General features: G+C 45.6%; 4 protein-coding genes across 4 annotated transcripts; 3 read left to right on the plus strand and 1 right to left on the minus strand.

Annotated features, from left to right (window-relative positions):
* Positions 1–5,000: 5,000 nt before the first annotated feature.
* Positions 5,001–8,020, plus strand: LOC6897357 (uncharacterized). Its single transcript, XM_002137474.3, has 2 exons — positions 5,001–6,070; positions 6,286–8,020. The coding sequence occupies exon 2, from the start codon at positions 7,055–7,057 to the stop codon at positions 7,961–7,963; it is 909 nt and encodes a 302-aa protein (XP_002137510.3). The 5' UTR covers positions 5,001–6,070; positions 6,286–7,054; the 3' UTR covers positions 7,964–8,020.
* Positions 8,021–10,452: 2,432 nt separating this feature from the next.
* On the plus strand, positions 10,453–11,229 carry LOC6897358 (uncharacterized). The gene has a single exon (XM_002137475.2). It carries the CDS (start codon positions 10,453–10,455, stop codon positions 11,227–11,229), a length of 777 nt encoding a protein of 258 aa, XP_002137511.2.
* Positions 11,230–12,880: 1,651 nt separating this feature from the next.
* On the minus strand, positions 12,881–19,511 carry krz (beta-arrestin protein kurtz). Its single transcript, XM_001358841.5, has 2 exons — positions 18,411–19,511; positions 12,881–16,433 (listed from the first exon to the last, which is right to left on the minus strand). Exons 1-2 carry the CDS (start codon positions 19,036–19,038, stop codon positions 15,583–15,585), a joined length of 1,479 nt encoding a protein of 492 aa, XP_001358878.2. The 5' UTR covers positions 19,039–19,511; the 3' UTR covers positions 12,881–15,582.
* Positions 19,512–19,766: 255 nt separating this feature from the next.
* On the plus strand, positions 19,767–22,190 carry mod (modulo). Its single transcript, XM_001358842.5, has 4 exons — positions 19,767–20,147; positions 20,223–20,661; positions 20,759–21,496; positions 21,568–22,190. Exons 1-4 carry the CDS (start codon positions 19,902–19,904, stop codon positions 21,930–21,932), a joined length of 1,788 nt encoding a protein of 595 aa, XP_001358879.2. The 5' UTR covers positions 19,767–19,901; the 3' UTR covers positions 21,933–22,190.
* Positions 22,191–23,081: the final 891 nt, after the last annotated feature.

The raw sequence follows: 23,081 nt of genomic DNA on the forward strand, positions 1-23,081 counted from the left end.
AAAGGCAACAGTACTGTCCAGCTGGCTAGCCAACAGAGGGAATCGATTAGGGGAATCCCGAAACCAATTCGGTGTTACGTTTATGATGCACAAATTGAAATTTATAATAATTTTCCACCCATGTAGAACCAGAGCTTCGTTTTTATCGAGAACCACCATATACAAAAAACAACAAAAAAAAACAGAAAAACAACAGCCAACAGCCCGGCGATGAGGGCAACAACAATGACAGTCAAACAATGCAAAATCAATTTAAATTTTCATCTCTCACACACACTCTGGCTGGCAGGCGGGCCGGCAGGCCGGCAGCAGGAAGAGGGAGGAAACGAACGGTCGGGTAAAATGGGGCGAAAGCGCACACAAAATGGGTGAGAAAATCAGTAAAGCAACCGCAATCTCTTACCAAATTGTTTCGAGGGTGGCGTGCCCTCGATGTTTCCTCTTCTGGCGCCACGCAACTCAATCATAAGTAAATATCTCAGGCACACACACGCACGTGGAAATAAATAAAAAAAAAAAAGAAAGGGAAAAGGGAAAGCTGAGGGGCAGAGAGGCGGAGAGGTTTTCCTCTTCGAAAAAGTGGCAGGCAGAGGCAAGCTTATTATGCCCTCGGGTGAAATATAAGCGGGAAAATGGAGCAGAGGCTGGGCGAATGGGTAACGAAGTATCGGGTTGGCAGGCAAGACACGTTCTAATAGATTTTTCCAGCCTCTCGCCTTTTGACGCTGCCAGGCCATACAAGTTACACATGTTGCTTTTGTTTGGCTTCCTGTCACACACACACACGCGTGGAGATCCTTGGTGGAGTCACAACACGCACACTCTGAGACACTGGCATTTGACGTGGCAAGTCGGCGGCTGTACCTCCAATTTAAGGCCCTAAATCCTTTATTCAATTTTTAGCCCGACGAGCATGCAGCGCGATAAGCGCGTCACTGGCAAAGCCAAACGGATTTCGCACATAAATAGGCATTGATTAGGGACCGGGATAAGCCATATCTAAAAGTAGAGTGGGAGGATTACATATAAATCACATATACCTACTATTCATACATACTTACATACATACATACATGCATACATCAAACTATGCAAATTGTTGGCAATTGACTGGCAAGCAAATATGAAAATTATGCCATTGGCGTCCAACCGGCAACAATGACGACGGGCGGGGCGGGGCGGGGCGAGGCGAGGCTGTGCGTCGCCTGGCCTCCAACTGGCAATCGACTTGGCTCGACTCCGAATGGAAGCTGCTGCAATTGACAGGCTCAGACCGGGCGAAGATGAGCTGGATGTGCACAGGAAGAGCTGGAGCCGGAAGCTGGCACACAACTAATTGGACATCCGTTTTCCTTTGCGATTATCGACTCGGAATAAGGGCAAGGGCAAGGTAAAGGTAACTCAAGTATTCTTTCCATCTGCACTTCCCTTGTAAATTTTGTGCCACGTTATTAACGCCAGATTGAGTGAATGGCCAGGACGGGGGAAGCGGCAGGAAGCGCTCCTAAAAGGTCGCCATGACTCCAACTCCAATTCCGACTCCGACATTGGCTGGATTCTATTTAGCTGCAAGCTCCTTGTCCATGCCCGTGGGGAGCACAAAAGCGAACGTTCAAATTGCCGGTGTCGTTTGGCTTGATTTAATTGAAGCCGATTACACAGCTGGATATGGCAGACCCGGCCAATCCCAGACACTGCCGCCAGCTGGCAGCCTCATTAGATCGATTCCTGTCCGTGTTCATGTCCATGTCAGCGTCCATCTCCGAGTCTAGTTAATAAACGCAGTCCCGCTGTGATGACAGCCTAGCAGTTGATGTTATTTCTTTTAGCGCTTAAGTCGCATGTGCTAAACTTTTAAGTTCCACGAGCGCAGAGTGCCCTAAGCCGCTTAGTCGGGGACTTAGCAGAGTCCACAACAAAGACATGACAAGATCAATGGCCACAACGTCCCCGACCAGGTCGGAGTCCCCTCTTTCAAGTCAAAAGTTTTCTCAATGGCAACCACTTCAAAAGCCGCCTTTCAAGTGCTGCAGTCACTGATTGTTTGTCACCTGTTCCTGAACTCGGGCGGTATTCATTAGCTACCCGCATGCCACGTCTCGCCCGCCCGCCTGCCCTGCCCTGCCCCCTTTACGTTGAGCACTCTTAAGCTAAATTAAGTTTTGATAATTCCTAATAATCTATTCAAGTAAGTTTTCAGAAATGTTTGTTCACTTTGCCGTCGCATCGGCAAGGGCTCCTGATGATGAGAAGGGACAAAACCGAGGGAGTTTCTAGATGAGGTGGGCTTTTGTTGTTCACTCCCCCATCAGCACAGCGACACAGCAACACCGCACCACAGTGCAAATTGAATTTTGAAATTTTCTTAGATTTGAATTGTTAGATAGCTGGCGACTTATTAGAATGGAATACACAAAACCACACGCAAAAGTTTTGCGGTGTGTCCGCCTAGGCTGCACTGAACGAAATGGGCTTTAGCCAAGATTATTCAAAGGGAAACGCTATGTTGAGAATACTGGCAGTGACTCACTTGACGGGCCGAAGCTTTCCAATGACTCATTTCACCATGCCTAAAAAAAAATAAACAATTATGATTGGAAGTTCATTACAAAACATTTACTTACATGCACACATGGGTAGTGTGTACCTGATATCTTCAGTTCAGCATTCATTGAAGCCAATGATTGTTTACAGAATTCTTCATCCTATGTATTCTGAAATTTATGTACAAACACACATAAGAACTTGGTGATATAGTGAAAGTAAATCCAATACTCAAGTATTCCTCGAGGAACGGCAACTCCAGGAATTCACTCCGCCACGCGGGGCCGCCATCTCAGGGCAGTGACGCGTTGGAAGCATCTCGATCGCTTTCGCCAAGGCGCCCGTACTTTGGCACCCGTGGACACACGAATAACATAATCAGCAACGTGGCTTATATCCGAAGAGTTATTCACTTTCACTGATACTTTTCTCTTACAACTTATCTCCAAAAATACCATAAACAATGGCAAATTACAAAGGCAAACAAAAGCTAGGATATCGATAAGCACAACCTGACCAGCTGACAATAATCGAATATCATTAAAGGCTCCAGGGCTGCCAACTCGTTTGTTAAGCAGCATCTTACAACATAATAAATTGTATTGTTTTGGATTATTTGTTTGATCCCGCGTGGGATTTCTCTCCGTGTAATGGCTTTGAAAAACTTTGCAGCAACTATTGTTGAAAAGTTTTCAATTGAGAATATTAATTTAGTCAATACATGTGGGTGCAGGGGAATCCGGGCACTGGCGGAGGCCAAACCAAAACAAACGGTAAAAGTTTTGTGGTTTCACAATGCCCAAAAGAGAGGCTAAAGCAGCTGAGCTCCGGTTCAGGCTGATGCTCAGGGGTCGGGCCGTCCCCACCTGAGGTCGGAATAAGAAGAACTTGAGGGCGACAACGCGCCGGCATAATGTGGTTTTGTGGCGCAATTCCTATTAAGCAAGCGGAAGTATAATCAAGAACACTCTTACTCCATCCACCCAAAACACAGGCCTGGCACACTCTCGTACACCACCATCACCCAAGGTACACCATCAGCTAGCAGCAGGAGGAGGAGGAGGAATAGTAGCAGGCGGAGGATGGGATGGCACACGCACTTTGGTCCAATTAGCCGTGTGTCCAACCAAATTGGCTGTGGGCCATGCTTTGTTGTGGCCGACAGCGTTGGGCCGTCGTCGTCGTGTGCCACAAATGAAGTGGAGCTCCATCATCGGCTGAGTTTTCGGCGGATATTCTGCATAGCTACAGCCTTAATGCGGTCAGTTGTCACTTTGATCTGCTCGAAACAGGAAAATAATGTGTACCAATCTTGTGTATATATAACAGAAATGGAATACAGATCTTGTTCAGCCGCCGGGCACGGTCCGTCTCCGGCTCGACCCGGCTATCCGCACATGTGCACCTGGAGGGAATTAGCATACAACCAGCCCATCCACCCAGACACAGTGGGAGGAGGGGGCAGGTTATGAACATTGCGCTCATCATCAATGGCTGCAGGGCAAACTGAAGCAGCGGCAGACGGCCGCTGTTCGGCCAGGTCGCCCCTCCCCATCCACAGCACTGGCGAAATATGGCCAACGGTGGATCTGTGTCCAAAAAATGTTTTCACCGGCATTTGCATGGTAAAACGGCAACATGGACGTGGTCATCGTCAGCTCCGAGTGTTGTACTACACTCCAAGTCCATTCAATCACACACACATACTCCGCACCTCCGTCGCGGGGTGGGCGAATCAAAGGATGGAAGCAAAGCCGGAGTAGCAGAACCTAAAACCCAGTCCCTGGCCCTCGCCCTCGCCCTGGGTCGCTGCGGACATCTTTGCCCAGCGGTAACAAATGTCCAATGCAGAGGCTACTCAGCTCACATTTGCTTTGTTTCACTATCCATCCCGTTTGTCCAGGCGCAGGCAGGGAGCATACCTACATATGTACCATTGTGCATGTCTGTGCGTGTCGCTCTCCATGTGGGAGCGGATGTTGGATAGGTGGATAGGAGTGGACCGAGCGTAGCTTGTTTCCGGTACGGCACGCAGTGCAACACAACACGAGAAAAGAAAGCAAACTGGCGCCTGCAGTAAATTGAACTTTTGCATTTCAAGTGAATCGCTCCAACAAAGCTCCAATGGTCCCAGTCATCATCCCAAACAGCTAGCGCCAGAGCCAGAGCCATTTCCATCTCCCTTCGCGCTGGACCCTGCCAAACCAAATCAAAATGTTGAAACAAAGGCATCCCAATGTAATACGCACGAAAAACACAAGTTGGAACAGGAATCCGACTACCCAAATACCATGGGAATGAACAAAAATGGAATCCTTTTCAAATTGAAGGTTCATTTGTTTGCCATAGCTAAAGTCAAATATCTGTGAAAAGAGATTCTTTGTGTGCACTTTTGCCATCTCAAATAATAGCTCAGAGAACTCAAATGTTCTCCGTTCATCGGGTATACCTTGAATATTAAGTCACTTTTTGCTCTATATGAAAATGCTGCCACAATAATACCAACCATTCCAAATTGTAGTCCAACAAATATGATTAGATGAAACAGGCCTCATAGATCCGCTCCTCTTCCGGTTTGCCGAGCTGCCATCAATCCGAGCGAATTGTCAGCAAATAACCCCAACATCAAGATGCTTCCTCAGGGGCCAAGAACTCCCACTTCAAAAGCCTATCGTGAGGGTCCCAGCAGCAGACGATTCGACGGAAATTCTGGAAAAGTCAACAACAGCGATTCCTCAGTGTGTACATCTATTGCACCACTGAATAGTCAGCGCTTTATGTATTTGTCTGAGGCGAACGTGAACAAAATCCGCGACGATATAATTCGGCTCCAGACTATCATCGTGAGCCAAGAGATCCGCATTTGCGACTTGGAGAAGAAGTACAAGGCAATTAGTAATGGGAATAACACCGTACTTGTACGGGGCTCCTCGGCGATAGCTGATCCCACTAGCAATACGAGATTTAGGACCAATGCTTCTCCGTCTCGTGCAGCAAAACATCGGCAAAGTAATGAGAATGACACCGTACTTGTACGTGGCCCTTCGGCTGTAGCTGATCCCACTCTCAATACGAGATTTAGGACCAATGATTCTCCGTCTAGTTCGCGTGTAGCAAAACATCTCCAAAGTGATGGGATTGACTCCGAGATTGGACGGGGCTCCACGGCTGTAGCTGATCCAACTAGCAAAACAAGATTTAGGACCACTGATTCTCCGTCTAGTTCTCGTGCAATAAAACATCGCCAAAGTAATGAGAATGACTCCCTACTTGGACGTGGCTCCTCGGCTGTAGCTGATCCCACTAGAATTACGAGATTTAGGATCAATGATTCTCCGTCTAGTTCTCGTGCAATAAAACATCGCCAAAGTAATGAGAATGACTCCCTACTTGGACGTGGTTCCTCGGCTGTAGCTGATCCCACTAGCAATACGAGATTTAGGACCAATGCTTCTCCGTCTAGTTCACGTGTAGCAAAACATCGCTCAAGCCGACATATCTAGTAACGCAAAATGTCTAAACTAATGTAAGTTGAGAAAAGCTAAAGCATGAAGCATAAAGCGTTACAATCTAAAGTAAAAATAAACCTAACATCCAACTAATCCATATTATTATTTTACTTCATATCGAAATGAAGTTCATGCCTTGTCTAATTCACCAATTTAAATCAATATTGACTTTAATTATTTGAATACATTACAAAACTCAGCCCAAACGAAAAGCTAATGTTTATTTCCACAGATTCCCATTCAAAAGACTACCACCGAAGGTTGAAGGATTGTTATAGTCCTGCTCATTCGATCGATAGACACTACACGGATTGTGCGCTTGATGGCAGTAGAGGGGAGGAACTTTTGCTAAAAACTAAAATGCAGCATCCACTAATATTTCAGACAGAAAGAGCAGCAGGAGCTGGAAGAGGAGAGGCACCATAGTCAGATTAAGTCTCTAGCCACGCAGCCATCGCCAATAGTGGAGGTAATGTTTCTCCAACGACCATGAAGCGGTTCAAAAAGCACTTACAACCGCCAAACTGAAAGCCTAATGGTTCCGTAAGACCAGCAGCGAATACCAATGTAATTCCGAGAAATGCTCAAATTTCACGCACTGAAAAGAGGATTTATTTTGATGCATCCTGATGTTCCCTTAATCAAGCAAACTAGAACTAAAATGGAGATACCGAATTCAGTATTCAACTGAATGTTAAATGTTTGCTAAACAGGCTAATTGACTGTTTTTTCAGATAAGGCCACGGGAACTGGCCAAACAGGCGCCTCGCCTCATCAGTAGGAATATCTATACCGGGAATTCGTTCCTATATTGGAACCAAATTTACGCGGCTATTGGCATTATGTAGCCACTAACCAGACGATCGATCGTTTGGGGGAAACGCGTGCTGAGCTGTCAGGAAAACCCCCAAAGCAGGCACACGAACCATTGAGTCTTGTGGAAAATTAAAATTAATGCGGCTTAGTTGCGATAAGGCAACTCAGTATGCGATTCCATCGATATGCAATCAATCATAAGATTTGGAATCTCCCAACGAAAATATAACCAAGAGATAAAAAATCGAGCTATAAAAGACACCCGGCGCGATCATAAACCAGTCACAGTTCATTTACCAACCGAATCAGCAATTAAAATGGCTTCCCAACTCTTCCTTGTGGCCCTCCTGGGCATCGCCCTGGTCAGCGCTACACCAGTCCCCCAACAGGCTGCCAGTGCTAACTTCAGCTCGGCCTTGACCCGGTACATACAGGCCTTCAAGAGCATCATGCCCTGCGGCTACGCCCCCGACATTCCCGTGCTTGCTCCCATTGTCAATCCCTTCTACGCCTTCGACTTCTCCAGCAACGCCTACAGTCTGAAGGGCAATGTGAGCAATATCCGGATTGAGGGCCTCAACAACTTCCAGATACTGAGCGCCAGCGATTATGGCACCACCGGCGAGGCAGCTTACGACGTTATCTTCCCCAAGATCCAGGTGCTGGGATCAACCGATGTCGAGGGTTCCATAAACTTTGCCGGTTACGATGTGCCCATCCGTCAGCGCGATCTTATCAATGAGGCCTTTGTGGATCTGCGCTTTGTGGGAAGCTATTCTTTTGCCAACAGCCTGACCAATTCCTCGGGTCTGCGCATCGTCGACTTCAAACTGGCCATCTACTTGGCCGACATTCAGCAGGACAACTGGAACACGCTGTGGAACATCTCCAGCAACAACCTAGCAAACAGCTGGGGTAAGAAGCTTCTGTACTTCGCCCTGCAGGAGATCCAGCCAAAAATCACCGACTCCTTGTACCAGAACCTGCTCGTCCCGAAAATCAATGAGATGCTCGAAAATGTCAGTATGGAGGAATTGGTTAACTACTTCCAGTCGCAGGCACAGCTCTGGGAGAATGCCCACTGCCAGGCCTAGTGCCAGATGACTCTCCATGTTTCAATCATTCAAATATAAGTAATAGCAAAGCAGCAATCCAACTGTGTTTCGGCTTTCAACACCAGTCCAACTACAACTGGTATTCTATATCCGTCATTTTGCGATAATTACACTAATGGGGCGACTGAAGGCCGTGTTTGGGCTTGGCTAACAATGCTTTGGTGGATGCAGTGGCCATAAATCTCAATTAATCGTCAACACATTTGGTGTATTAAATCAGAAGTAGGTCACCGGACCAACTATCTTCCTATTCAAGAAAGAAGGCTTTAGAAACCATTTTTTCGAATTTACTATCTGGTCAACGGTAAATTGTTTCTAGTGGAGTGAAATTTATGCGGCTGAACAAATCAAGGCTATCTACTTCACCCTCGATCAAGTGGTGGGATGGGAGATTTACTAATAGCAGTCTACTAGAGTAAGGTGGTAGTCTCACAGCCGCATCCCGTAAAGCAAAGAGTAAAAAGTCCTGGTGTACTTTGTACTGACGGCTCTATGGTTAGGTTAGGTTAGGTTGAGGCGGCTGCCGGGCTCGCTCGGAGCCCGTCACACTTAGGCCGGTTTCGGCCCGTTGTGATACCGCATAGGATCATTTCCTTCCTGCGTTTTGAGACTTCCTGTCAGCAATTATCCCATCCAGATGCTCTCACAAAGTTCGCTATCCTCCTGGGACATAGTTTGGACATCTCTGAGATGTCGTGTAGAAAGGCCGCATAGGGTATAGGTATATAGGGCATGATATGTCATTACTTTACATTTTGAGGCAATAAGGTGTATCAAGTTTACACAGCACCATGACTGAAAGCGAGTTTGAAGGGAAATATATAATATACATATACTGGACACTGAGCTTAATATCACCTTCAAATGCGGATCATCGAAAGTATGCTTATACCGAAGGTGAGGGAGATTTTGAAGAGGACTCTTTGAGACCTGGAACACTGGAGTGTTTGGCAGAGTCGAGTGCTTTACTAAAGTCGGTGTAAATAACATCCGTATGTAAGTTTCCTTGAAAGCCTTTAATGATGAAAGAGTTGTACATTCGTGGTGGCTTATGAAGTAAAAAGCCTTTATTTAACAAATTCGAAGAAAAACAGCCAGGGAACATGTATAGTAAGAACTGAACAGGTTCTGCTCTTCCACAATAACATTGCGCCATTTGCATCGGCAGTTTGGATATATTCACACGGATTCTTTTGAGTTTAAAGTTCAAAGTGAAAAGTATTTTTTATTCTTATCATTCCCGCATTTCATCCAGACTTCCTCATTATTTTCTCATAACAGATTAAATGAGTAAATTTATGTGTTTACTCAGAAATTGTTGATAAGAAGGAAGAGCTTTAGTACATTTCTCTTACGGAGAGAAAAGCAAGTTTTCTTTCCCTTTCTCAAGCAGTTGAACATCTCGAAGCACTTTAAGATGTTGATTTTTATGATTCTATTGCTTTTGCTACAACATTCAACATTAAAAAAGTTCCATAAACCCTATAAAGGATTGCAAGACAAGAAAACTCAAAAAACGGGAGAAGGAATTCCAGAAAACCACGATATGTGCAACTCCAAGAGGAATAGGTCGTACATTTGAAGCGGAATTCTTAGCAATTAAATATGTTTGTTTTTTCAAAACAAACAAGAAAAAAAGTTGCATATTATAGAAAACAAGATCTATTTATTTGAAAAGCAAATTGGCAATCCCAACTAACTGGTGGCACTGAAGGTCCACTAGATTGATACACATACCTTTTATGTAAAGTTAAAGATGAAATGAATAATCCACTATTGATTACGGTTATATCGATCTGAAAAGTGTTGATGGCAAATATATATTTATACCAGTTGCTACCCCGGGAAAGTGGGAAGCGCAGAAGAAGCTTTCAATCTCAAGAGCCACCGCGGACTTAGACAAGAGTACTAAACGCGACCGGAATTGCTGCTTGCAGTTCTATAAATCTGAAAATATTTCAGAGGTTTAACACCTCAACACCTGTATATGTTTTCTTGATGTTCCGTTCAGCTCATCTATCATCTCCAGTAGTAGAAAAATTCAGTGGAACTAAATTAAAAAGTATTTAATAAAGCTGCTTGTTGGTTGCTTGTGGCTTCGGAAAAGGCCAGTCTAACTAAGGGTCTCATCAATTAGAATATTCCGGGAACTCATTCCGATATCGAAACCAAATGAACACGGCTCTCGGTATTTGCAGACCCTAAGTAGTCGATGGATCGTTTGACATCGTGTGAAACCCCTCGACAGGCGCACGAGCCAATGAGTCATGTGGGAGCTGAAAGTATGTAATGCGCCTTAGTGGCGATATGGGCACCCAATAAGCGATTCCATCGATATTCAATCCATCATAAGACTTGAAAGCTTCCATTTAACATCGACTGAATAGATAAGAATCCCAACTATAAAAGACACACGGTGCCATCGTAAACCATTCACAGTTCATTCACCAACCGAGTCAGCAATCGAAATGGCTTCCCAACTCTTCCTTGTTGCCCTCCTGGGCATCGCCCTGGTCAGCGCTACACCAGTCCCCCAGCAGGCTGCCAGTGCTAAGTTCAGCTCGGCCATGACCCAGTACATACAGGCCTTCAAGAGTATCATGCCATGCGGCTACGCCCCCGACATTCCCGTGCTTGCTCCCATTGTCAATCCCTTCTACGCCTTCGACTGCTCCAGCGACGACTACAATCTGAAGGGCAATGTGAGCAACATCCGGATCGAGGGCCTCAACAACTTCCAGATCCTGAGCGCCAGCGATTATGGCACCACCGGCGAGGCAGCTTACGACGTTATCTTCCCCAAGATCCAGATTCTGGGCTCTTCCGAGATCGAGGGTTTCGTCAACATTGCCGGAGTCCCTCTGCCCATCCGTCAGCGCGATCTGATCAATGAGGCCTTTGTGGATCTGCGCTTTGTGGGAAGCTACTCTTTTGCCAACAGCCTGACCAATTCCTCGGGTCTGCGCATCGTCGACTTCAAACTGGCCATCTACTTGGCCGACATTCAGCTGGACAACTGGAACACGCTGTGGAACATCTCCACCAACAACTTCTGGAACCGCTGGAGCAAGACTCTCATTTCTCTTGGTCTACAGGAGATCCAGCCAAAGATCACCGACTCCTTGTACCAGAACCTGCTCGTCCCGAAAATCAATGAGATGCTCGCCAACGTCAGTATGGAGGAATTGGTCAACTACTTCCAGTCGCAAGCACAGCTCTGGGAGAATGCCCACTGCCAGGCCTAGTGCTAGATGCCTCTCCCTGTTTCAATCATTCAAATATAAGTAATAGCAAAGCAGCAATCCGACTGTGTTTCAGCCTTTAATGAAGTAGAGTTCGTCATAGGCAAGGTCCATCTACACTACTGGTGTTCTATATCCGTCATTTTGGCATAATTACGATAATGGGTTTGCCTAACAATGCATGGGTGGGTGGGTTAGGAAGGCCCAGTGGAGGTGCAGTGGCCATAAATCTCAATTAATATTCAACATATTTGGTAAATCAAAACAGGAACAGGACTGGAATCGGTCCTGTCGTCTACTTCATCATTTGCAGCAAGCCCCTGCTCCAACTGACTTCGTCATTCGCTGTTGCTCTTGTAATCCGCTTAAGTAACTCGAACAGCAGCGGAAACCGGAAATGAAAACCATACAGTACAAAGCGCGAGTGGTGGGCAAGGCAGGACAAGGTAAGGAACACGTAGAAGACTGAAGGCGACCCCGGAACGAGTTGGGGCTTGAGTGGAGTGGGTCTGTGTCTGGGTCTGGGTCAGGCAAGCAACTTCCGCTGCCATTGCCGTTGCCGTTGCTCGCTTTTTCCACAGCGCACAAAAAGAAAGGCTTTCCCCACACAGAGGGGAACCAGGAAGGAAGGAGTCGGGAAGGAATCATGGCTCTTAAGCTGCACCGGAAATGAAGAATTGCTGCTCGACTCCCAGCGACAGATTCGGTGGTCGTCACAGGTTGACTGACACATACCCAAGACACAACCGCACTGAATGGCCGTCCCCCGAAATGTTACAACATTCTGCTCTATGACCTGACTTCTCTGCTGACTGCTGCTCCTCGTCTGTTTTAAGTGCGCTAGTAATGTTGGGTGTGTGGGTGAGTGGAAATTTAGGACGGGGAAGGCCAAACAGCAAATGGCTTTTTCACATTGCGGTTTTCCGCTCATTGCTCGGGTTCGTTGGCCATCAGCCAGCGCCAGAGCCCGACATCTGTCCGTACATCCGTTCCACAGCGCAGCCTCTAAACCGCAGCGGCGCTGCCAAGTCCATTGTGCCATTATCAATTATTCAGTTTGTGCAAAATGTATAAATTATAATCCCAAGAAGTTCTGATGATCCCACAAGCAGGCTAACACCCGCTCCTCATTGTGGGTCAGCACTGTGTTTCAGCAGCTTAATGTGCACGAATTATAAATGGGATCCTAGGGAACACTCAGGACGAATATAATACCCCTTTAATGTAATACAATTCTCGCTAATTGTTGCGGAATAAAGTAACCTTCGACAAACGTATGACAACAGTTTCCACTTGTGTATTTTAATTACCCTCTGATTTTGATTATTCATATGGTACATTCATACTCGTATTATTCCACTGAGTTCCATAGAATTTCTATCGTTTTATTGCATAATTATTCAGGAGTTTACATTATTAAACTGTTCAGGCAAACACAAAGCGAATATATTTTCCCATTTTTTGCTGTTCAATCATCGCTGGACATCAAAAATATATCATAATTCATTAATTAATTATTCTCTAAATGGTGCAACAATAATGACAGCTTAAATCAAATGACAAAAAAAATTTCGTTTACATTTAAAAATCTGTTGTTTTTCTTTGCCCTTCCAGTTCAGTGTTTGATAGATTGTTTTATTTAGTTTTCGTTTTGTTTTTTTTTTTTGCGTCGAGTAGATAGAACATTAATTATTTGATGGACACGTTGGATGATATTGAGAGGCATGGCTGGGGGAATGGGGAATGGGATTCGGTATCGATATAACAAACTCAAATAAATGGTATATTTTTGTAATGCTCTCTCTATATATTTTTGTATATATTTGTTTAAAGCTTTTCGGACATTGTCTTTCACAGACACACACACACACACACACAACTCCAACGTGCCCCTTCCACTCTTCCAATAATTATGCTTTCCTTTATCGGTTCGGTACTCTATAACATTTAAATAAACAACATTCAATCTTTCCATTATCCGTTTTAGGTTTTCGTGTTTTTGGGTTCGATTAGTCATACGAGTACGAGTAGTAGGTAGGTTGTCTTGGATATCGTGTTCCATTCGAATCGCTTTGCGCGAGGGCTAGGGTGGATAGATTATCAATCAATGTTCGATTTCGATTTCACATATTCTACATATCATATACATATATGTACACATATACTCGTATATATATATATTTATATCGGTGTATAGTATATACTATGGGACTATGATACTATGTTAGTTCTGGTAGGTACTTGTAATACATACATTTCATATCTTATAGCATTTCAACTATCGTGGGTTCCTTCTCTGTGCGTGGGCTAGGCAAACAGCACATAATGCTCGGTATTTATTATACATATGTATGTATATAATATATATAAATAACTATATATCCTATACCTATACCTATATCTGTATAATTAATTATTACACATTAAACATTTATCAAATTGAATGCATTTTGGTACTAGATAAAAAATGTACTTTAAAAAATAAAATTAATTTAATTTTCTCATCTGTTTTTTGCTTTTGCTTTTGTGCAGGCTACAAAAGGGTTCTCCTCCGTCTTACATGTGTATGTATGAAATATATAAAAAGGTATTATAAAAACTTTACAAATAATGTTGAAAATTTGATTCATATTCATCCGAGACTAATTTCTTAAGCAGATCTGCAGGATATTCATATTCATATTCATATTCGTGGGCACATGCTGAGGCTATGGCTTAAATGCTTTACACTCGGTTCTGTTCTGTTTTGTTCGGTTCTGATGTATATTTACTATATTCACATATAAATATTTATTTTAATATTCCTTCTACATATACATTTAAATTGCTCTATATATTTTTGTTAAATTACTTGTTGTCATACGAGTATTGTATCCATTTTAACCAGTTTTTGCTCCAGTTTCAATCATTCCCGTCGCGCTCTAAAAACATTCTAACAAACCCATACGATCGTACAGATATACGCGTTATAAAAATGCACTTTAAAATATGTTCATATGATATCTACATAGTATATCATGGTTTGTTTTGCTTCTGCTGTTTCTTTCGGTCTAAAAACAAATTCGAGCTAATGTTAGCATTTAAAAGCCTTAAATTAGGTTATTTTCATATTTTTTTTATCAATTTTGTTTGTCCTAAGCGTATCTAGAATTTTAATTATTTTTAAATATCATATAATTCATTCGTAGCAGGCGCCGCCCATAAATGAAAGGAACCAAATTCATACATTTCTCGCTTTCACAGCTTCTAAACTTATGCGTTTTTTACTTTTCATTGAAAAGGTCGTCATAAAAATATATATAGTGGAACCAATTCCAATTTTTGTGTGTTTCTAAAGTAATTTGCGTTACGTTTTCGTTTCCTCAATTTCGATTCCGGACATAGCCAATTAGGAGCAGAACTCATGCCAAAGGATTCAGTGCATACGATCCGTCTGAACGCTATAAAAATGCATATTAAAATATTTCTGATGATTTTTTCAGCCACCAAGTTCCAAATTCGATTCGCAAATTTCGAAAATCATACATAAACTTTTGCTATTTTTAACAAAGCACATTTAACAAGTTTCCTTGCATTTTATTCCTTTTGTAATTACATTAAATTATTCTTTACACTTAGGCATTGATTGTAAGTATAATGCTCGGGCGTTTCATTGTGCTGCTGCTGCTGTTCTTTTTAAGAAAAAACATAGTTCGAATTAGCTGCATTTAAAGCTTTTAAAATATTGCCGGCCACAATTACGACAAGTCCAACAACGTGTGGGGTCTAGAATGCATGGGTTTGTGTGCGCGTATCGTCAATCGTTGGGCATAAGTGAACAGATTTCGTGGTTCGAAGATAAATAAATATAATTTTTGTGCATTCTTTCAACTGTTGCAGGCGTGGGTGTTGGGTTGTAAATTACATGGCGTATCTGGTTCGCGTGTGGGGTTTGCTGTGCTGTGCTGTGCTGCGTTGTGTGGGTGTGTCTGTGTATGGTTTGTGTATTTGTTAAACAATTTCACATTTTAAAATTCGTACACTGTCAGCTTAACTCTATAGATACTAGAACGTATGGCCTACACATATCAAATACTTTAGCTTACACCAAACTATTTACCGTGGCTATTGGCTACTGTATAAAACTTTACATTTAGGCGGCTGCGCGAATTTCTCATATATGATACAAAATGCCGAAAGGTGACCGTATTCAATAAGTTGGACAATCGAAGTGTGTTGTTGTGCGTGCACACTGTCATAACATATATCATCATATATCTAAAGACCGATCGGGACCGATCAAGAACTGCAAGAGCTCTGGGCTCGACAACAATGCGACCGAAAATCTAGGGGGACGGGAGACCAGCCATCAGCGACTTAGGCCTCCGTTTCGGCGCCCTTCAGACGCAGGCGGGCAAAGTCCTCGAAGATGATGTCATCGTCCTGCGCCTCTTCATCGTCCAGCTGGATCAGATTGGTGGTGGTGGGCACATCCTGTTGTCCCTGGTCGCCACCTGACCCCGATGCCCCGTCCTCATTCGCGTCGCCCAAGGTGAGCAGCGGCGCCGCCAGGCTGGCCCGCGGCGATCTCTCGCCCAGCAGCGGGGGCTCCTCCTCCTCGGGCTTGGGGTGCATTAGCGTGAACGGCAGCTCGGCAACCAAGTCGCCGTTCAGCAGCGGCGAGCTAATTAGCAGCTTAACCTTGACCTTGTAGTGCACCATTATGCCGAGACTCTCGCGCTGGGCGGGATTGGTGATCAGCGTACTGGACGCCAAATTTGTGTCCTCGTGCTTCAGCTGTCCGTCCAGGGCCAGTCCCCATTTGTCCTTGTTGTTGGCCAGCATTGGGCACAGCTCAAAGACCTTGGACAGGGTGAAGCCCGGTGCCACCTGGCAACCATCCTCCGACTCGATCTCGGCCACAACGGACTTGTACTGGGCCGTCGAGAAGAGGCAAATGTCCGCGAATTGCCGCACACAGACCTTGATCTTCTTGACCGTTCGATTGGAGTTGTTGGCCACATGCACATTGATCGATATCTTCTCGCCATGATGGTACAGCTCCTTGTCCAGGCTGGCCTCCAGATGGATCTTATTCGGCTTCATCATGAACTCCTTGCTCACCTCAATCGATGGCTGCTCCCCGGCCTTGGACGGGGCATACATGACCTTCCGTATGGTTAGCCGCACCGAGTTCCGTTTGTGTGGCTTGTCCTCGACGTGCTCACCTAATGTAGGATACACATAATTAGTAAGGGCCTGGCTATCCACTTGACTGGAATAATATCATGTGACGTTTGCATATTTGGCTTAGAGGTGTGTCATATCTATCCCTAATGCGTGTGTGCTTCTCAGTGTGTGAATACATGAATGAACGCTTGGTTATGTGCGTCATAGATGGTAGGCGGCGGGCATCGGCATCGGCACCGGCATTGTAACCAGATGAATCAGTTATCCGCTTCCCAACCATTGTATGTAGATCCCCACCAAATTCCGGGAATCCACATACAAGGGCATAGCGACAAGAGATGGTTTAGAGCCAGATACAGACAGTTCAATGCCAAGATTTTCTTGGTTGGTTTTCTGTATTGCCCCAATTGAACGAAATGCTTTCCAAATTGAAGATCGTAAATCGTGCCGCATCAAGAGGGGCTGAGTTAATTGTTTATGCCAAAAACATGGAGGCAAAGCACATTAAATAAACAAATCAACATACGCCAAGTAAATAACAAGAAAGAGATTCTATCGTTCAGACCCCGAAGCGTTTAATACCCTAGCAGATAGATGGGACTCCAAAGCGATCTTTTGTGGTGTCAATTAGATGAAATAATCAGATGAAAGTGATTTTTCTGAACGATGTGGAGTGAGGTTGGTAGAGTGGCTGCAGGCAGCAAAGAGAAGGGTATGTACGAAGCTACAGCTTGGGGACCAGCTTTAATGCCGATCAGCAATGTGAGAGTAGGAAATACTCGGTCAGCATTGATAGTCATAACACCCTCTGGTCGGGTATAGGAAGCTGCCAGAGATCCAGAGTGGGTGCGACGTGCTGTGGAACGCTTGTGTGAATAATTATTTTGAAAATCTCACATTTTATTTAGGTATCATCTAGTGCAGTGCAACAGTAGGCTGTCTATCTATATGTACATATGGCAAGGCCCACCCAAATGCCAATTGGGGTGCCGCTGCCACCGCCCCGCTCTTTCATTAATCTCTTTATGGCCGCACACAAATTGGCAGAGTCTCCGCAAGCAGATAAGAATGAGCGCCAGAAGCGCGGACAAAAGGCAAGAGCGCGCCGCACACAAAACAGATAGCAATGTGTGCCAAGTGCAAGCGAGATGGCCTGCCGCACTGTCCCGTCCCGTTCCAGGATGGGGCTTGGGAGCGAGGAGCGTAGAAGATGTGCGACTGCCAGTGCGCGTGCGAAACGCAAATATGCGCGCGTAACTTCCATAAATCGCAGCTAATTTTTTCGCTGAACAAGCGGCGATCGTATATTGTTGTTAACCTATTATTATTACAAATAAGGAAAGGGGAGAACCGCTCTGCGCTTTAAGCTTTTGCAAGCAGAAAACAAAACCACTGGCCCCCCCACCGCCACTCTTCCAAGAATCAATTGAGTGTTTTTGGGGAGGAGCATTGTGGAAAACGTCAGCAAAGTCAACGGGAGCGGCAGCGGCAGTGGCAGCGGCGCCTAATTAAAGCCAACAACAATACATATCTCGACTGTGATACAACCAGAGTCGAGAGCAGCGTCGGATTCCAATTAGAAGCGTCGAATTCCAATTAGGTGGGACGCTGCGTCATCAAACCTCCAATGACATTTTTGCGCAGTCCCCGCTGTCGCTCCATGTAGACGTAGCTGGATTAATTAACCCCGCGTGTCCGCGTGACACATGCGCCACATTATACACATCTATACTCCACTCCACATATTGTATGTATGTACATGGGTACGTACTGCGGAATGTGGAAATGTACATATTTATGCATGTATTGACAATGCCTGACTGCTGCCGCCACTGTTGCAGTCGCTGCTCATCAATGATTTTGACTTTGCCTGACCGGAGCAGAACTCTCATACACACGCACGCACACACGCACAGATGTCGACACATACATTAATAATGGACAACGAGGCAGGCAAGCCCTCGGCTGACTGCCTGCCTGCCTGCCTGCCTGCCAGCCATATGCCAAAGACTCACCCACAAATGCTTTCAGCTCGTAATCCACACCACAAGACTTGCCCACATCTCCGGGGGCCGGCTGCAAGGACACCGAGGCGGGGCAGTAGGGTGGCACTTCAAAGTAGAACGGATGTGCATTGGGGCCCAGCTTTTTAATCAGCCGCTCCTGAAGACGGGTCATCGGGCGTTCCAGTTGCATGGGTGGGAAGATTTGCTCATGCGCTAAATACAGGTCCTTGCGGAATGTCAGACCCAGTACGTCCAGGTCCTCGCGACCATAGCGAAAGGCGGCCAGCACCTGGCCAAACACCTTGCGATCCTTGACATACTCGGGATCGATGAAGACCACCCCATCTATGGGATCTACGTGCGTCACATGGTCGACAAAGTCCCGTTTGCCCAGATACACGGTGATTTTGCCATTGGACGAACTCTTCTTGAAAACACGAGTCGCCTGCCGCCGTGAGCTGGCATCGCCGCCAGCCTCGTCGAGGCCACCGCCCCCGCCGCCATCGACGGCAGTGCCGGCCGCTGTGACATTTGTGCTGGAGCCGCTGCCATTGCCGTTGCCGTTGCCTGTCGTGGAGATGGCCGTTGTGGAGCCACCGCTGGCTGCTCCGTTTGTGCTGGGGGTCAGTGTGTTCATTGTGTAGTCGTCGACGTTGTTCTAGCTGCTGCTGCTGCTCAGTTCCTTGCCCTGTGCTGCTGCTGCTGCGACTCCCTTGTTGCTACGGCCCGTGGCTGGCTCTGGTTCCGGTCTGTCTGTATCTGCTCCAAAGTGTTTAGTCGCACACACGCTCGTCGCTTCGCTCTTTGTTTTTGGCACTCCTCGCACTTCGAACAATAAATATGTGCGTTGGTGCTGGTGCTGCAATTTAATTTTTTATGTGTATACTTTATCGCTTATCGATAAGCATTGTACGAAATTTCTAGGGATGAGCGATACATCCGTGTCTGTTGCTGGTCACGACTACTCTCAGAAACAACCATTCGCAATACGTAGTCCTACGGTGATAAGCGCTCGCCGCCAGTTTTTATGTTTCAACGACCTTTCGAACTAATAAATAATAGCTGGAGGTAATGAACCTCGTCCTTCAAGCTTATCGCTCAATGAATGGCAAAAGAATATCGATATGGCGCCATCTATGGTAGTGCTGTAAGTGTCTGAAACTAATTTCACGACGTTGCCATATCATGTTGGGCTGTTGCATTTGTTTAAATTTCAAAATATATATTTTTTGCTTGTAATATTCCACGGAATATCAAAAACGAGGAATATGTTAAATAAAACTCGAATTCGTCAGTATATTTGCGGTATATTTTTAAAATGAGGCGGTATATTTCTGAGAGTCGGACGGTATATTTCCCCGATAAATCTGTTTCCCATCCCTATTACCACGTGCGTTTTATTCCGCTTAAACCACGCGTTGTTCACATTTCGGCGACAAATTTGCCTGAAAGTAATCTATTTTAATTAGCCTACTGACTGAAAACATTTTAACCAGCAAAATGGCACAAAGGAAACGCGCTGTAGCCCCTGCAAAGAAGTCCGAGAATGGTGTTAAGAAGCCAGTCGGCAACAAGCGCGGGCCAAAGCCAAAGGCGGCACAGATCGACGAGGAGGTTGTGGCCACCCAAGCGCAGACAAGGCAGTCCAAAAGAAAGCTAGAGCAACAAGTGCAGCAAAGCGAGGATGAGTCCGATTCCGAGGAGGAGCAGACTGCCGTCAAATATGAGGAAGGCAGCGAGTCCGAGGTAAGTTTCAGAGACAGCACGCTTCACGAAAAGCCGTAGGAAAAACCGCGTGTTTTGTGTTTTTTGTATTTGTAGGAAGAACAAAAAGTTTCAGATTTAATTGACGATGAAGCTGTTGAAGACGATAGCGATGAGGAGGATGATGATGATGATGAAGATGATGACGATGACGATTCTAGCATCGAACCTGGCCAGATTATAAATTCAGCAAAAAAACAACTGAGCGATTCCGAAGAGGATGAACCTGGCCAGATTTCAAATGCGGGAAAACAACTGAGCGATTCCGAAGATGAACCTGGCCAGATTTCAAATGCAGGAAAACAACAGAGCGATTCCGAAGACGACGAACCTGTTGAGGCTCCCATAGCCAAGAAAAGCAAGGTAGCTGCCCCAGCAGCAGCAGCAGCACCTGCGGCGTCACCCAAAAAGGGCGGCATTCCAAAAATCACTGTTGGCAAGATTCCAGCGGATGTTCCCAAGGATCAGGTTATTCACGTCTCCAACATACCAAATGGTAAGTTATTTAACGCCTTCTTTAAAGTTAAATGATTTCTGGTGGTCGTTTTGCATTTGAGATCACATTTGGATTTGCTTTAAACGTTTTTTTCCAGAGTACAAACATCTCGATTTGGTTGCTCAGTTCAGCAAATTCGGGCCCCTCATTGCAGTGAATCGTATTAAGGGAAAGAATGACGGCAACACTGTCTTCATTGCCTTCGAGACATCTGCAGCGGCCGAGGCCGCTCTCGAAGCCAAGGAGAAGGCCTTGACCTTCTACGGCAATGTTTTGGTCGTGGGTCGGCCATTCAACAAGGATGATCTGAATAATCGCACTGTTGCCGTGGGACTAGTTGGCCGCGATACCACCAAAGAGCAGCTGTCGACATTCTTCTCGAAGGTCGGTGAAGTGGAGGCGGTCAACCTGTCCAACAACCGCAGCAACCCTACGGCTTTCGTGCGCTTCAAGTCTGTCGATTCCCTGCCCAAGGCTCTCAAGCTGCACGGCACCGAGTTGAACTCTCGCTTCATTACCGTTCGCGAGCCCTCGTACAAGCTCAACTCGAAGAAGTCGCCCGAGCGTACGCTGATCGTCCAGAATGGTGCCAAGCACGAGTCCTTCAAGTCCGACGTTATTGAGAAGATCTTCAAGAAGTTCGGCGACATTGTGGACATTGATGTTGTGTGCACCAACTATGTCCTAGCCTTTGTCACATTCAAGGAGCCCGAGCAGGCCGCCAAGGCGCTGCTGCAGCTCAATGGCAAGACTGTCAGCGACTTGGAGCTCAAGTTGGAGCAATACACCTTCAACACATCGCCGCGAACCGTTCTGGTGACAAATCTTGCCGCAGGTGGGTTTTTCCCCCTCCCCATTCCCAGCACCTTTTCCATACTAATATTTTTGTTCTTTTCCTATTTGTAGATGTGACTGAGAGCGACCTACAGGAATTGCTTGGTGAGAGCGGTAAGATCGATTCCGTCACACTGCTGACCCACAAGGCCCTGGTCAAGTTCGCCACCAACGACGGCTTCTGCAAGTCCTTCCTGTGCAATGAGCGCGTCGTGAAGAACCAGCCCGTATTCCTAGAGCCCAACTCGATGCTGAAGCACAAGCTGCTCAAAAAGAAGTCGACCTTGCACCGCAACGCCGGCGGCAACCGCAAGCCTGGCCCAGGTCCCGCCGGCCCACCAAAGTTCAACAAATTCGGCAAGAAGCCCTTCAACAAACGGCCAGCCCAGGACAACGGTGCAAAGCCTGCTTGGAAGAAGGTCAAGCAAGAGGTCTAAACAGATTTTAGACAGGCTTAGTCTTAAGTTAATCTGTAATCCATAAACGCAAAACGCCCCTCCCTGCAACCCAATGCGAAATAGTGCGTTGAATTTAGTCATTAAGTCTGGCGGCATCATCGGTGTCGGCGTGGTCGCTTTTCCTCCTCCCCCACCCCACAAAAGATTTGTATATTACCCGATGTAAGGGCTGCTCTGCTGCCATTCACACCACCGAGCCGAAAGCTAAATAAAAAGAGTCGAGTAAATGCAAACAAACGCAAAACGTCTTTTGTCGTCTTGTCTGCCCACAAAGGCTGTGGGCCAATTTCATACAAAAAAACTGGTAAAAGTTGGTGCGAGAACAAATTGCAAATTACCAGCACGTACACACACACTCCGCGTATGGGTGTACCCTCTCTGCCCCCGAGACAAATGATTCATTACACTTTGCACACGATGTCGCCGGTCGAGTGATTCATGCAAGCCAGCCAGCCAGCCAGCCTGCACTCCACACGCAAACTTTTTGATGGCCCTGCTCAGCGGTGGCGCTCCCATTGGCCGGCAGACCACTCGTAAGTCTCGTCTTTGTTCATGTCTTCTTGGCCACAATGCAAATGAGCAGAGGCGGCCGGCAGGCGGGGGGTCCCAGGTCAGTTGCATTAAGTGGAAGTGGGGGCTTGGCTAGGTCACTGGCCATAATGAGCCCGATTCAGGACGCCCCCTTGGAGGACTCTGACTGATTGGGGAGCTCCTTGACGGCATCGCCCATCAGCAACAGTTGGTAACGTAAGTAATTGCTCAGCGGTGGTGGTGTTTTCTTTTTTGTATATTTAACATTTATTAGTAATAAATTTTCTGTATTTTTGTGTAATATTTGTTAATTTCAGTTTTGTCACTACACAAATATGTTTGTTCTTGTTGACTGATATATATGTATACTCGTATGTATGTATGTATGTATGCATGTATATGGTTTAGATAGATGTATATCGGCATATAGTATGTCTTGTATATTTTCCATTTGTTGTATATGTATATTTGATAAATTATGTGTAGGTATTAGTTAGTTTTTGTTCTTCTCATTTAGTTGTGGTTTAGTTTTAGTATCTTCTGCCTTTTTCTTTAAATATATATTTTGTTGTTTAAGTACTTGTTTAGGGTTCTTCC

Source organism: Drosophila pseudoobscura, chromosome 2 (genome assembly GCF_009870125.1).
Source record: "Drosophila pseudoobscura strain MV-25-SWS-2005 chromosome 2, UCI_Dpse_MV25, whole genome shotgun sequence".
NCBI classification, from domain to species: Eukaryota; Metazoa; Arthropoda; class Insecta; order Diptera; family Drosophilidae; genus Drosophila; species Drosophila pseudoobscura.